Source organism: Plectropomus leopardus, chromosome 4 (genome assembly GCF_008729295.1).
Source record: "Plectropomus leopardus isolate mb chromosome 4, YSFRI_Pleo_2.0, whole genome shotgun sequence".
NCBI classification, from domain to species: Eukaryota; Metazoa; Chordata; class Actinopteri; order Perciformes; family Serranidae; genus Plectropomus; species Plectropomus leopardus.
This window is the reverse complement of record NC_056466.1, coordinates 15,909,817-15,926,219: the sequence shown is the minus strand read 5'-3', so window position 1 is coordinate 15,926,219 and position 16,403 is coordinate 15,909,817. Positions and strand designations below refer to the sequence as shown.

Sequence of the window (16,403 nt, the reverse complement as noted above, 5' to 3'; positions counted from 1 at the left end):
CACCAGGGGGGGACAACAGCACAGGGAGGGTGAGGGTGGGGGACGACAGAGGACACAGAGCCTCTGGTGAGTATACAGCATGTGTCAGAGCGAGCAGGTCTGAAGAGGATACAGTGATTACGTAGTTACTCTAAACTCCAGTGTGAGTCATTTTTATCTCTACTGTACATCATAAGTCTGTTTTTGGATCCATTTTTCTAGAATTTCACCCTGAACTTAACCTCAGCAGCAAAACACAGCTCTCACAAACCATTTAGTTGTGACAGATGTGTCAGAGCACAGAACATTTCTATGGCATGCCTTCTCGAAATCCTCCCAGGATTTCTTGATTTGCCAACAAAGTGAGCCAGTTTAAAAATTTGAGTGCATCTGCAAGTCAGCATTTGCATGGATAAATTGACAGTGAGAACTTCTAAGGCCAAATTAAGACATAAACTGATTCAATACGTCGTTTCTCTTCTTGTAACATGTCACAGCCGGCCTCACGACACAAAGAAATGTGTTTACCCACACTGTATTGTGCGTCAATTAAACACAAAATGAACAAGGAAGTTAAAAGCTCAATCCTTCATACAGGTGTAAACAAAAGAGTTGACCTGCCGCCACAATTCAAAGCAGGATTCACACATGCTTTTACTCCCAAATTGACTGACAGGTCCTCTAATTTAAGGGCTACCACAACAAAACAACTCATTCTGCATTATTAATGTTTTCCGATGTTGTTTAACGTGTTTTTACATCAGCTTCTCCCCATTAAAATGAGTGACCACAGGTAAACAAAGACTCCCACCTCTATCTGAGTACAATAACAGACTAATATGAGATTATTTACACTTCTATTTTGGGGATTTTTATCAACAAATATAGATTTTTATATATTTCAATCATCAGTCAACACATAATAAAGCTGTCTTTAGATGGAGGGATAAAACTTATCATCTTAGCATGAGTATTTCATTTTATACTCATAACTGTTTTTCCATACTTCTTTTTTTTTTTTTTTAAACTTGTGTTCACATTAACACAGAAGGAACTACGTTTATGTCTACGTCCTGCCTGGACGTGGCCTGTTGTTAAAAAAATACTCTATGTGGCCCATCACACAATATTGGTAAATCAAGCAAGGCCACACTGGATTTTTTCCATTCACATCACAATGGTAGAATTTTCATACAGTTTGTAGACATGCACCACGCAGAGACTACACAGGTGGAACTTCACAAGTTGTGTCTGTCTCATTTGTATAGCTTTTCTTTTCTTTTCCTGCTCACATTATCTACTCTGGACACCACTAAGTGGCTGAGTATCTCATGAATACATTGTTTTATGACACAATTTAACTTAATGAAATCATCAGTAAATACAGATTTAAGAAAGTAAAGAAGCAAAGCAAGGCTGTCTTCTCAGTTTCAAGAGTGAAGAAACATCAACAAATGTTGATTTTTGTCTTTAGACGGACTGTATGTACAGTGGCTAGCTCAAGTATTCAGACCTTTTGACCTCTTGCACATTTGTTATGCACATATCTCAGACACACACACACACACACACACACAAAACAACATGAAAAAAAACACAAATACATTTAGAAGTAACAAGATAATGCGGCAAAATATAGAAAATGTCAAGGGTCCGCAAGATACTGTAGATGTTTAGTTAGTCATCTTGTTATTTTTATGCAACATGCAAATCACTTCATTTGTAGCCTGATTTGGAGTTAAAGGACAGACTTTACTGAACTCTCCCATCACCATCTCTAAGTCTGCATCGAGGTAACTGGAGATTTAGGTCAGGATCCAAGAGAAACACACAACATCATTCGGTTGTACTTTTACTAAACGAAACAGCTAAGCTCCTAATTAAATTTCAGAGTAAGAGAATGGCCTGTAGAACATAATCTAATTTAGTTTTTGATAATGTGACACTTCATTCATTTTATGTTTATTATCATTCAGGTAATATGAATTAGAAAGCCATTTTTTGATGAATTAAATTTTGCCATTGTAGGCATTTATCCCGACACGAACTCTTTAAGCCAACAATCACACATTGATGGCTTTAAAGGTCCAGTGTGTAGAATTTAGTGGCATCTAGCTGAGAAGTTGCAGAACTGGAACTTCTCCAGTATATCAAATTGTTGTATATACATGATGTAAAAAAACACGAATGGCCCCGCCTACAGCCAGTGTTTGATTTGCTTGTTCTGGGCTACTGAAAACAACATGGTGGATTCTGTGGAAGACATAAATATAAACGTCTCATTCTCAGATAACGAAAACACAACTATTCTTAACTTCAGGTGATTATAACCTAATGAAAAAATATGTATGAATATTCTATTCCATATCTGCCAATAGATGCCCATAAATCCAACACAATGGATCTTTAAAGTGCAGTCATCAAAACAGATAATATTGTATGTAGAGTAGATATAGATTAAGATGAGATTTTGGTCATCTAATCCATATTTATAGATGACAGATGTGTGATTTTGACATTTAGATCATAACTTCAGAGCATTATATCTTTAATGGGAAATGATTTCCTCATATCTGCAGGACCACTGATGCTCACAATGTTGAAAAAAGACGTGTTCTGTTAAGCATAAAGAAAACAAGACAATAAACCGCAATGCATTGTTGGATCTTATCAAAAACATCACCACGTTTCCCAGGTAAAACTATAATGTATCTATAGTGTCTGTGTATGAGCAAAAAGGCAAAAAATACCAACTACAAAATCCTCATTTCCTCTGAGAGTGATTAAAGCTCAGTCGAGCCTCTTCCAGACACACTGAAGAGCAAATCTGTGTCTCCTGCCCCCTCCCTCCCTCCCCGTCCTCCTTCTCCTCGTCTCATCTCTGTGTTCGATTGAAGATCAGATTGGGTGTTCGGTTTTCCTCCAAATCCAATATGCCAGGGCTGGTTCTGAGTGAGCGACTGGTGTAGGCGATAACACTTACCGGCGTTGAATATTGCGCCGACCTGGAAGGAGAGCTCAGAGTCGTGCTCAGCCTCACATGGGTACACTGCCTTGGCTTTCCTGCTGGTGACACTGAAAAATGAAGGCAATCAGTGAGCTGGCGGAGCTTTGGGGAGGATTACCGCACAGTTCAATCTGGGCCCGGGGCCTGCTTGTTCATTCACTCACTAGCCTGAAACAGCAGAAATGGGCCAGGCTGGAATATAAGCAAAAGCACTGAGAGAGGAGCCGGGCCGCTACACACTCTTGTCTTGCCCTATCTCCAGTCTAGACACACTAGCAAGCGAGTCAAAACAGACCCACGTGCACCCGTGTGCATGCACCAACACAATGAGATGCAGCGCTGTTTGTAGCAGGTTTTGTACAGCCGAAAAGGCAGGCACACATTAGGTCCACACAGCAGACAACCATCTATGGTGAGATAATTAAAAAGTGGCGGGGGGATTCTAAAGTAGGTTTGCACACAAACAGAGGTAGAATAGAAATCTCTCTCCACGGTGCTTCAGCTTTTAAATTCACATTTGTGTGCTTAGAAGCTGCATTTTAAATCAGTTTGATGTAAAAGAGCGCCGCCAAAGAAGCCATATTCATCGCTCTGAAAACGTTAGTAAAAAGGCGTATTTATGCCATTGCGCTCCAGAAAACATAAAAACCGTTTTCCACAGAAAGGTTGTTTTGCCCACCATTGCAAACCGTTATCTCGAATGCCAGCAACATTACCATGTCGAAATTGTGCCTTCAACACACGATGCCCTGATAAATATTTCATATTCTTTCTGCAGAGCAGCAACAATGTAGGATGAGAGAGGAGAAAGAAGATATACAAACTGAAAAAAAAAGTTTGTGGTCACAGAGTTGTCAATACAACAATGTTCAGCCGAGTTCTTGAATTCAGAATCGGAAGAATGCACTCTCGTGGAACCGCATTTGGAAAAAAATGAGGATTTGTATTTCTATGAAAGTCACATTAATGGATTGCCCACAGAATGACCGAGCTGTTTACAATTTCCTCGGTAGCATCTGAAAGCAATGAAAACGAATTCATCATTTAGTCTCTAGCAGGCCGAGCAGTAGATCAGTGTAATGGGCATACTGCGTACACAGTCCTATCCACTTCGCTCAGATACCTGTGTGTGTGTGTGTGTGTGTGTGTGTGTGTGTGTGTGTGTGTGTGTGTGTGTGTGTGTGTGTGTATCTGGGGTTTGACTGAAAGGGGAGAAGGTTGCTGCCCCTGCTACAGGCAATACTTGTGTTGCATTAAGAGAAAGTCAGGGAAAATATTGATGTGCAAGACCGCAAGTAGATGTTAGACGAGTGAGGGAGCTGGTGATTCTGTTGAGTGAACATGCAAGATAAGACGAGCAAGCGAGTAATGGAGCAAGTGAGGGAAAACTGAGAGAGTGAAAGAATCCAAGAGTGTGACATTTAGCCAATATGTGAATGCAAAAATGACAAAACGAAATAGAGATAAAGAAAGGGGAAAAAGTATTCAACTGCAATTATTAAATCCAGTTTAGGAGAAAAATAGGTAAATCGTTGAAAGAGAGGGAACCGTGTCTCACCTCTCCTCTGGTTTTTCTTGGTCGGATGCAGCTGTGGTGGAAGCAGGTTGGCTTTCTCCTGAGGCTCCAGTAGTGGACCAGGAGGCTCCAGCTGCCGGGGCCCTGCAGATAAAAAAACATTAAAAAAAACACACCTCACTCACCACAGATCCTATGGTGCTTTCTTCTGACTGAAATGTGGAATATTTGCCCTGAAGACTGAAGCGTTTTTTTTTTCTCCCTCAACTGCCATCATGTCTTTTAGGTAGAAAAAATGAAGAAAACACATAGACGGTAGCAAGAATGTGGCCTCATGTTAAAAACATTGAACCTGGTGGGTTTTCAGCAAAGTGGAGAGGGTGAGATGTTCACCATGACAAACAGATGCTGCGTTATGCTGTTAGATTGTTTAGTATTGTTAGCAACAACTGAAAGTGGTGGTGTCAGAGCAACAGGTGAGCTAAATTGAGCAACCTGTTGTTATGGAGACAAGGTGAGAATACATTTTTACACCAATCCTGAGGACTTGTGAGGTTGGGAATTTAGAACAAAAATTACAACAGGGTGTATGTTCTTAAGTGGCAGATTTCAACACCATCCACAACCATTATTTTTAACAAGCTGACTCCAGATGTCATGAGGCTTGTGTCAAGTCAAAAATTACACAATCAGAGTTGAAGATAGATGAAATCATTGCAAACTTGGGCCAATTTAGGTCACCAGTGCTAATAAAATATTAACATGCAGCACAAACATGATAAAATGTGATTAATTTGAAAATATATCACACATTACACTAAAAAAAAAGAAATAAATATCCCTTTTTTTCATTCTACTGTACAGCAGCTACATACAGAGCGACTTGCACTTTGAATTCCCATTGTGTACAGGCTGTACATTTATCCCAATAACAAGGACAACAGGCTTCCATAAATCAAATAATCCACTCCACTCCATCTGCCAAAAAGCCCCTTCGAGAAGGCTGACTCTCGACAGCAGTCCTATATTCACCTGAAAGGTAATCATCAAGAGCAACTTTGATATATTTATCTAAAGGTCTAAAATTAAAACTCAAATAAAGACATTTATTTGACCTTCATAGTTTTGAGGCTCCATAACACAAGCAAACTAGTAACATCATCGTCAACCCCACACCTGTCAGCCTGTCTAAAGTAAACAAGCCAGACTAATAACAATTTCTCAGGCAAAATAATCAGGACTGACTGTATCTGTAAAATGCCAACAGAGTGGATTCAGAATGAGGGATGCAAACAGTCATGAATTAAACATTATGTTTGAATTCGAGAGGAATATTCATACATTGTAGGCCTGTTGTTTGCTTTTCTGTTCTGAAAACAGCCAAAAGTCACATTGTAATTCAGACCTGCGTGCAAACAACACTAAGAATGAAAAAAGAACCCCGTTGATAAACCAATTATACTTTTGATATTAAAGCAAAGTTGGTAAGAACACCAAATGAGGAAATATCCTTTGGAAAAATCTTCATTCTTCAGTCTTGATATTGCAGATATTTGTGGAAACTATACCAAAGACTGCTGAAGCTGTCTTTGCCTACTTTATGTTGCTTTTTCCTTTTATATGTCACCCATACAATTCCTACAGGAATGTATATAACTTCTGTAGTGTAAAGTCACACAGTAACACTCCCACACTCTTACCATAAGCTTTATCTTTTACAGTAGTAGCTGTGCTTTACACTAGCTGGTTTCTGGGCCAACGAGTCTATGGTCGACCTACAGGACGGAGGTAGGGGTCCTGGTAAAGGCAGAGTGGAGCACAGGAGAGCAGGAGTCTAAGCCAGGCATCCCTCTGTGTTCCATGCCTGCCCCAGGGCCAGTGCTAATACAGTACATAATGAGCAAATTGCTCCTAGCTGCCGCTCCCATAGAGACGTTAATAAAGGCAATTAGAGGGAGCAGCTGGGGAGGGGCTGGAGGTTGAGAGGATGTTGTGAATAGTTGTTACGTTGGCACTGGTGGAAGAGAGAGAGTGAGACGGCCCTAAGGGGGAACATGGTAGGGGATCTCATGTGGACATAGGTGAGCACGCAGCAGTGGGCTCACGCTTTCATTCCCTCCTCTGCATCGCTTCCTCCTTCCATTTCTTCCCCTGCCTCCCTCTTAGTGCGCTTGTCCATCCCCAGCGGTGGCTGTTCCGTTCGGGTCTGGCCTGACTGTGGGTGATTTATAGCTCTGCAGCAGTGTGGGGCCACTGTGGTGCTCAGCTGCTCCACATCAGCATGGGGGGATAGTGCGCTGCAGTGCAGCAAATCCACTCATTAACCTGGGCCCAAGCACAACCACTGTCTGCTTGGGTCACGGCCAAAAGAAGGGAGAGCAGAGGAGCACCAACACTTCACCCACCTGCAGGTGAACCCACTCAGATACACACAAAACCCCTGAATACCATAAAATGAAATGCACATGAAGAGAAGTTTATATGTCAAAGTGCTAATTTCAGTTCAAAGAGGATTAAACCGATCTGTGAAGATCTTTTAAATAAACAGATATCAAAATAATTATAGAATAAACAGTTTGGGAAAATCAGTGAATGCCACATGGCTGCCCTAGAAACTTGTTAAATGTACCAGAGGTAAATGGATTCATCCCAAAATTGCTTTCACAATTATAGCTAAGCCAAAGCGAGGGAAATCGTTTGCCATTTCTCTTTAACAAAAATAGCATCAAGCTTTGAATTACTCATCCGTTGTTTTCACCCATCACAGGCCTAGCTAAGCTTCTTCTGTAAACATGATTAAATACAGTAAATGGGGAAAATTCACTGCATGTGAGGCCCACATGAAAATCCCCCTTGAGATGTTGGTTTGTTCATAACAAGTTTATGGATGACAAGTTTAAGATTATCATGCTGTGAGGAATTTTATAGGCAAATATTGTAGATCAGAATATGCAAGAAAACTGACATAATTATACATAAAAAAGCATCGAACTCCAGAGTGAACTACAAATGAAGGTCGTTTGCTTTATTATTTTAACCATCAGGGTTATCACACATTATCACACACTGCCAGGTTAGTAGCAGGGAGAAATTCATCAATAGGAGTGGACTGCTGCTTCTCATTACTGCAGGAATTTCACCCTCCAGCATCCAGGCCATGTTGATCCTGGCGTGGAGCTAACACGGGGATGAGCAGGGCTATCAACTATCTTTCTATTAAAGGAAGAAGGGCAGCGGTGGGATTTAGTAGTGTTTCTTGTAGAAAGTGGGATCAAACCAACAGCCAAGCCGCCTGCCCAGCCACCGCCAGTTTGGGTGGGCAGGAAATAAGCTGTGATCCACCATTTTATGATCCACAGCTGTCTGCCAGCGAGAAGCATAGAGGGCTGGAGGTAGGGGCAGGGGAGAGGAAGGAAGAGTGGCCAAAAAATGTAACCTCATTGGGCAGGACTTGAGGCAACAGCACCACTGGGAGAAGCTGTGACTGAATTTAGGGAGAAGGGGAGAAATGAGGCAAGACATCGAAAATGACGGAGATGATAAATCATGCCACAGTCCACAAAGAGTCATTGCATGATATAGTGAGTCAGGATGCATTTGTGTATGACCAGGCAGATTTCGCTGCAGCTCTCCTGCAGGAAACAGACGAAAATGTGCTGTTTTCCAGGTGCACTTTTGAGCACACCAGAATGCAGATAATACATTTCTGTGAGTGGCTGGAAGTAATCTAACAGTTGCCCTCCCTACTGCTCCTTTTGGCGAGGACTGAAGCCGAATCCCTGGGTTCCAGGCCAGAGAGGTGCTGTGCTAACAGGTCTCCACCATCTCACATGCTAAGATTTATGAGTGAACAAAGCCAGGGCGACACCCTGTGACATATGGCGCAAGTCTTCATAAAGGGACAGGGGCTGCGGCTATAAGGGTAAACAAGATGAATATCTCCCCAATGTCAATACGATTTACACGGCCAACGCACGGCCACCTGTCTCCCAAACAAATAAGAGCTGAGATTTACGACCTCCTCCTGGTTGCTCCTTCCGTCCTCCAACATGATGCCACATATGTGGGAAAGTGCAAAAAAATACCCGCAGGAAAAAAAAAGGAGTTGGTTACATAAGTAAAATACTGTAGAGCCTTGTCTATCTAATCCTGCAACTTAGAGAAAACGCTTGATACGCACATGCCTACACACGCAGGTGGGCACATACCCACAGAGGTCAAAGTGAGAAAGGAATCACATTGTCCTCTGTCAAGTTGTTAGGTGGATTTGTTTTCATTTTACAGCTCTTTTCAGCTGATGGAGGAGAGAGGGGGGACAGTGAATGAGGAAAAAAAGTCTATTTCAAGGTGAATCTGTAGACATGACACAGCAGAGAGTCTAACATCTGCAGCATAACCCAATAATTCATCTCTCACATCAGCATTCAAGACAAGCCATGGGCTGGAAACAACAAAAAAGGACCAAGGACTCTTAGTAGAGTGAGTGAGGACAGAGGGAGAAGCCAGAGAGCCAAACTGTTGAAGCATTTTCCATCTACTGCATTAATTCCAATATTGATTAATCTATTGTTTTTTTTTATGAACTCTAAAGAATTCACATAAGAATTGAGATGCTTATTGCTGGGATTGTGAGTCAATTCACAATGTTCAAAAATCAATTCTTGCTTGTTAATTATAACACTTTCTCCTCGCTAAATACTGTTTACCAGAGTGGAAAAGACAAAACTGTGTCACACAGTGCAGCAAAGTGTAACTGCTATGATGCTATACAGGAGTAAAAATGTATTCAACCAGTTGCTCTACAATGAGGGTGAGATGCATTTCAGATTTAATAATCTGTGGGTGAAGAGGGAACAAGATTTAAGAGACACTATTTTCAGACTCTTATCAGAGTGTGCTGCTTGTCAAAAAAAGAATAATTTACTCCACATTTTATTCTGCAGCAGTAGGGAACATAACTGGCAATTCAGGTCTTGTCAAAATTATCAAACATGTAAATCAAATCTAACTTAAATTCCCTAATAACACAAATTAGATCACCAATAATACTTTCAGCATTACTACTGTTACTCACATAATCATGAAAACAACAAAGATGCCAGCACAGAATGCAACCACATAAAAAGTAATGACACAAAAATAAGAAAAAATGGCTTCATATTGCACTCATAGTTTGCCTGTGTAGTGAAAGTGCTCTTGCTTGAAGTCACAGCTGTGTGTAGCTTAGTTCCAAACCTATGAGCCGCCGCCCACATCTCCAACATGTTCAGCGACTCCTTTAGTGAATGAATGAAGTGAAATTAAATGGCAACTGGGTCTGATTATCAGGCCAATAACGGTGTTTTGGAATTGGAGACCAGTTAATTACAGCATGCTCAAATCAAACACTGATGATTGCAAAGACTGTTTGCATATGAGTATGACATCACTGATTTGATGCACCAGTTAAAGGACTCTAGACAGAGAGCATCAATTTAGCCTCCAAATGACTTTCTAAGTGATACTATGCAGGTTGTCGGTTTGTAAATGCTCTCATTCTTGTTTGGAGTTTCTCCTAACTGTATTTGTGCATTTGTGAGGTAATGTCACTTGGATGCCAGCTACTCACTGTCTGGCACCTGGATGCTACCTTTTTATAATGCTCTAACCTCACCTGAGCGCTGTCGGGGTACATGCTCACAAATGATACAAGCAAAGACAATAAGAAGAAATTCAGAAAATGCAGGCAGAAGGCGTAGTTTGTATGTTAAAATACTTACTGCACACTGCTAGTGAATCATAAATAGGGTTGGGTACCAAAACCCAGTGGCACAGATTCTTATGTGTATGGTATTGATTCCTATAGGACTTGCGCAAATTTTGGTGCCTCATGTCTATGCCAGATGATGTGCGTAGCGAGTGTGCAACCAAAAGAGAAAAACAGAGGGCATGTGTGTGATGGTGATGTATGACAGCAAGACTGCAGCAACCAAACAGAGAATATAAAATTAAATGCAAGAATGCAATGTGTATACAGTGAAAGTGATTTGTTAGTTAATAAACGCTACAATGAGAAAAGTTAGCTTGCCAGTGGGACCTGACCACTATGGTAGTGTGCTTTAAACAGTAAAGAGGTAATAAATTGCTCAATGCCTTTGTAATAAAAAAAGCCACCCTTTAACATCACTGACCATCGTTTAAGGCTTTATTTTAAAAAGAAGAGTTCTTTAGGCACTGGTACCATTGTAAAAGTATCAAATTAGCACTGGTATTAGAAAAAACCCTAAAAATACCTAATGTTTATTATTGTGATGATAAAGAGGGTTACTGCTGTACAGGTCTAAACATTGTTTTTTTTTGTTTCGAAAATCCTGCATAGTATATCTTCAATTGTGGTTGCTAAAATAGTGATCAAAATATTTAATTCCAATATTTCAGCTCCATTTGCAATCTATGAATATAAATCATGTAAGTTAATGTAAGACTCTACTTCCTTCACAATCAATACCTGAATTTTCAGTGGTACACAGGCACATACTGATTTGGGACTTCAGTAGTGAACCACTCACCTGGAGTTGCTGTCTGAGCTGAGGGTGGTGCTAAGAAGGACATGGTCACTCTTCTCTGGCAGCACCTCTGAAGCTGAAGCTGACGATGACTGTGACGATACAGACTCATTGCTGCCCATTGATGTCTCATCTGTGGCTAGACTGGAACTATCTCCCGCTGCTGACACTGAGACGAAAACAAAACAAAGTAAGTTGTTTTAATAACTTTTTTTTTTTCAATTAATTTTATCCTACTGTTAAAGATTCAGCCTATTCCTGCTTAGTGATGATAGCTTGCCTGATAAAACACCTGAATAATTTATCAATACATAAGGCAATGCTGCATCAACAGGGGATTTTATGAATCAAACTGCTGTCAAAACAGCCGAGACTTACAACCAAGTTTGTATTGTTCATAATAATACACTTCTGCAGTCATAGACAGGAACCTAAGAAACACTAGGGAGATCCAAGCTCTTTTATTTCAATTTTACTGTCAAGTAAAGATCCTGCTTTTGGGAGATGGGAGAAGCATGGAAGCAACTGTTGTTAATGTTAGAAAAAAAAAGTAGTTTGTTTGGACCATTTCTACTTTTTTCCCCAGCAAACACACAACAAAGCAAACCTGAACTGGTGCTGGGAATTTGGCCTAATTATTACTGTATATACATCTATTACTTAATGTCACATATTTGTCCTCTTACCTGTAGTGCTATTTATCAGTCTGGATTGTTTTGGTGTGAATTGCAGAGTGTTATTGGGATACTGGCTATAGAGATATCTGCCTTCTTCTGAATATAATGAAACTAGATAGCACTCGACTTGTGGTGCTCAAAGCACCAAAAAGATCATCATCATAAATTATAACATGGTTACTCAAGATAATCTACAGACTGTTGAGAGCAGTTTCATTTAATAACTATTTATTGTTTAGTGAACTATTCCCGCCAACCGTGTAAATGCACATAAGAAAGAGTGCGTCTACTCATGGACAAGAAGCTCACGCTCAGGACAGCGCAAGATGAAAACATTAATGGGCCTGACATATATGCAACAGGAGGCAGACATCTCTACGGAAGACAACTCCAACGCCCTGCAATTCACACTTAAACAATCTAGACTGATAAACAGCATACAGGTAAGAGGAAAAATATGTATTTTTGATTTATGGGTGAACTGTCCCGTTAATAATCATTTAACATAGAACATTTAGAGATGGGATGTCTTATGAGACACATTAACAGTTATAATACTTAAGCTTCCCTTAGCTTTGCAGTTCGCAGCCCACATTTTTACTATTTTTGTTTATTCTCATCACTCATAGTTTTTGGCTGCAACTGGCAGCAATTTTCAGTGAAAACGCTTAAAAACCTTAGAGCTCAATACCAAACAGCAGACAGATGACAAGTTAATGAACATAAGTGTGCATTTAGCAGTTAAAGAGCTTGGTACCTCTCAGACATTAGTAGAGACCACAAACAGAGCTAACAGAGAGTGGATATTGGACTTGTGCTTGAACAGAACACAACTCTAATTGAATAACAATGATACCTTATGAGCAACTCTTTGCCAACAAGCTCACCATGTTACCTTTGTACTTATTTGCACTGCGCCAAGGTGGCCAAAAAGAAAAAGATAGATATGGCAGGTTTAAGCAAATCGATAACAAATGTACAACTGATCTGAAAACCTTTACTGACAGATATTTTTTGTCTGCACTGCTGTCCTGCACTGCGCTTATTGTGAGGCTTCTTGACACAAAATCTCACTGAAGTACTCTCTCTGTATGCATGGTATGCTGTCACGTCTGCAGGTACAACATGCAGCATCACAGGTAGACACACATGCATCCATAAGCACTCTCTCTCTCTCCCACTTCATCATTTTAAAATTTGCTTTTACCCTCTGAATGCCGAGACAACTTTAAAACCATTACGTGGGACTCATATAAAAGACACAAAGGTTAAAAAAAGGATTACTCCTTCATCCCTGATATTAAAATACCCCATGCTAAAAGCTGCCGCGAGGGAGGTAAAGAGAGGCAATCTGGTAAGCAGATTTAGATTTCTTTTGTAATGGAGGGGAAGGGATTTGGCTGGTCCTGGATCAGAAATTGCTGGAGTTAGATTGTTTGGTCAACAGGTCAGGTGATCAGCTCACCTGATGCACAGGGGAGGGCCCCTATCATTTCATCAGAGGAAGTTAACTATAGGCATTTCAAAGAAAGAATAAGGGCACATAAAGTCATAGATGCAAATCTCTCCACACAGTGATACAGAGAGGAGGTTACTGAGTTTAGTGTGTCATCTGTAGACACTGCTATGGTTCATAGTGGCCACTGGGGGATAGACAGGCTAATTCTGAGTTAGTGAGACCAGCAGGAATCAAAGTAAATACACACAGTTGCTAGTTTATTAAGCACAACTAGTTAAAAATACAGAAATGCAATTTAATGTAACTGCCCTGCATTGCATCATACATTTAATACAGTTATAATGTTCAGCAATGTTCAAACAATTCACAGTTGTGATCTAAACTTAACAAGTTGTGTGCACATGTAAACAGTTCTTAACCTTGAATCACGCAAAATTTGTAGTCTCAGTTTCCTTTAAGTACAGAGGCCCTCAGAGGCAAGACAGAAAAAAAAAAATTCTGTTGATCCATTTTCTCAGTCTAATCTAAACTGTTTTCCCTCCTGTGTTTATGACTTATGAGCAGGTGAGGAAAAAAAAGTTTGCTAGGATAATTTTTTGGAAGTTTCTCCTTTTTTTTCATCTGTAGAAATATTAGGATATTTTTTGTGTTTGTTGTTGTAATATACATTTAGGCCACAAGAAGCTGAATGTGGCTAAAATGTAAAATATGTGTGTTACATACGTTACATTTATGTACCATAACTGTCATGTCTTTGGCAACAAATGTATTTTAATGAGTGCTGATTTGCTGTTAGTGTTAGCTATACTGACATAGCTATACAGAAACAAGAAAGCATGCCAGGTTCAAGAAAACCTAGCCAGCTATCGAGCTGCATAATTCTCCACCTGGCTACATCCATGAAAAATAGTGTGGATGACTTACAGGTTCTTGTGAATCGACTTACAGAAATAGAAACTTTTAAATCCACATATTTCTTTGATTTTTTTTTAAAGTTTTGCTAATTGCTCCTTGCAATTGCAACTGTGACTTTTGATTGAAAAACTGTAAAATTAATATGTCAATTACAACTGACTGCTTAAAGCAAAACAAACAGATACTTGCCCTGCTAACATGAACTGGCTGAAAGGAACACAATGTTAGGATAAAATAATGAAGCAAAACAAAACAGCAAATCATGCTTACTATCAGGCTAATACACATTTGGATAACGGATCTGATCTTTGGTAATTCTAAACATATTTCACAGGAGAACAGATTGCTTATGTCCTATTCATTTGTGTGTACTTGTAATTCAAGAACAGACATAAGTATGGGCAACCAGTTATTCATTTAAGAGCATGAATTACTAACTAGTGCACACAAATTTACAAACATTTTTACCCTAATGCATGCTGGGCTCCGTAAATGATGAAATGAATGTGCGAGAGTCATTATTTCTTGATCATTAAGGTAGTTTACAACTGAAAAGGCTTTTTACAGGTTTATATAACCAGTCCAAATTGTTTTGTATAATCGTATAAAGATCTTATGCCAATCACAGAATGACATCTTTTGCCCAACTCAGTTCCTTTTATATATTAACAGGTGTGAAAATATGCAGGTGCAGATGTGTATGTCTCTTACCATTCTGAATGTCTAGGGCTTGTGGATTGTAGACAGCCAGAGGCCGATTCTGTCGACTCAGCTTTTTGGACTGCCTTGTGGGAGCAGAGAATACTGGGGCAGCAGGTGAAAGAGGGCACGACTCCGGAGCATCTGCAAAGATCTGAATGCAGAATGTGAATACAGTAAGTCTCTACCAAGACTAAATGCACAGTGCAGATACTCTGAGTTTTGAGCAGCAGCAGCAGCATGTCCTCAACTGACCTCGCTTAGTGAACGGCTTTTGAAACTCACAGGCTTTATGTAGAGGTAGATGAATGGAAAAGGCCATTTGCAGCCACAGCATGTGCTCCTAGGGAGCACCGAGCAGCTCATTGATTGGACCCTAAAAACTGCATGTGAGAAGATTTTGTTTGTGCCAAAATAAACAAGCGCAGCTCCACATGCAACGCAATCACATCCCGTCCAGAAATCTGGGTCTAAGTTAAGGTGACATTTCTCCTCAGAGAAATTGACCCACTCTCTGAAAGAGTGGAGAGTAAAATAAACAGGGCTTGGGCTCGAGGAGGTCTGGCCAACTGGCGCAGCCTGTTTACACCGGGCCGTGTTTACATATAAACTTCAGATGTGGAGTTAAAAGAGAATAGGGCTGCAGAGGAGAGGAAGTCTCAGCAGAGCCTCAGAAAGGATCACAGACGAGGAGAGGAGGGAGGTAGGGAAGGGAGGAGAGAGAGAAAGTGGCAGAGAAAGTGAGACAGAGTGTGAACGAGAGAGGCAGACAGGGAGGAGGGGGCATGAGAGAGAAAGTTTGTAGGAGAAAGGCAGATAGAAAAAGTGAGAAATCTGATATGGCTGAGAGTTTCTGCTGCCTCCCTCTCTCCCTCTCGCCTCTCTCTGCAGATGGAGGTGAATGTAAAACAGAGTCTACTGTTGGTATCTGGGGGTATCAACAGTCTGGAGTGGGACTAAGCTGTGAGGGAAGTTAATGCCTGTCTGTCTGTCTGCTCAACTTTTCCCCTGCTCTAACACGCTGTACTTTCCAAAATGCTCTTGCTGCATTCTAACACTACATCCTTTATCACCTGGACGGTGTTGGATACATCTGGGTAGTCTCAGCAACTAGCAGCATACACTGTGTTGCCACTGTTATTATTGCACATTTGTATACAGTTGGTTTTCACCGGGACTCTGTATTCTCTCACACCCCATTTTAGATTTCTGAGCTTGGGTGGGGCTTTTATTCACACAAAACACATCATCTTTCATTTAATGAAGCTGAAGGAGAAAAAAAAAAACTAAAACTAAAAGCTCCTGGTTTCATCTGATTCTACGCAGAGTGCAGTGCTGCTCCAAACAGATTAGAAAACTAATCTCAAACCTTTTTCTCTTTTGACACGGACAATTATCCCCTTTTGAGGATTGACACCGATTAATAACATTCTGGGGAGATTACATGATCCCATGAACTACAGGTTATGAAACTAATGCATAAGAAAATAAATGCATTTAGGCAGGCAAAGGACCTTTCAAATATAAAATGCATATGATGAATCTAAAGTATAATCAACCTACTGAGAATGAACAGAATGAAATGTGGCTAATCCTGGTGTGAGCA

General features: G+C 40.4%; 1 protein-coding gene across 3 annotated transcripts in view; it reads right to left on the bottom strand.

Annotated features, from left to right (window-relative positions):
• arhgap10 (Rho GTPase activating protein 10) overlaps positions 1–16,403 on the bottom strand; it is a 57,875-nt gene that overhangs the window by 1,926 nt on the left and 39,546 nt on the right. The window contains exons 19-22 of one of the 3 annotated variants that reach the window (XM_042484796.1): positions 14,810–14,951; positions 11,051–11,216; positions 4,545–4,646; positions 2,963–3,054 (exon numbers count right to left, since the gene is read on the bottom strand). In XM_042484796.1, coding sequence (XP_042340730.1) covers positions 2,963–3,054; positions 4,545–4,646; positions 11,051–11,216; positions 14,810–14,951 — 502 coding nt within the window. Of the gene's footprint in view, positions 1–11; positions 3,055–4,544; positions 4,647–11,050; positions 11,217–14,809; positions 14,952–16,403 lie in introns of those variants that run through there. The other 2 variants (XM_042484795.1, XM_042484797.1) reach the window with 2 other exon arrangements.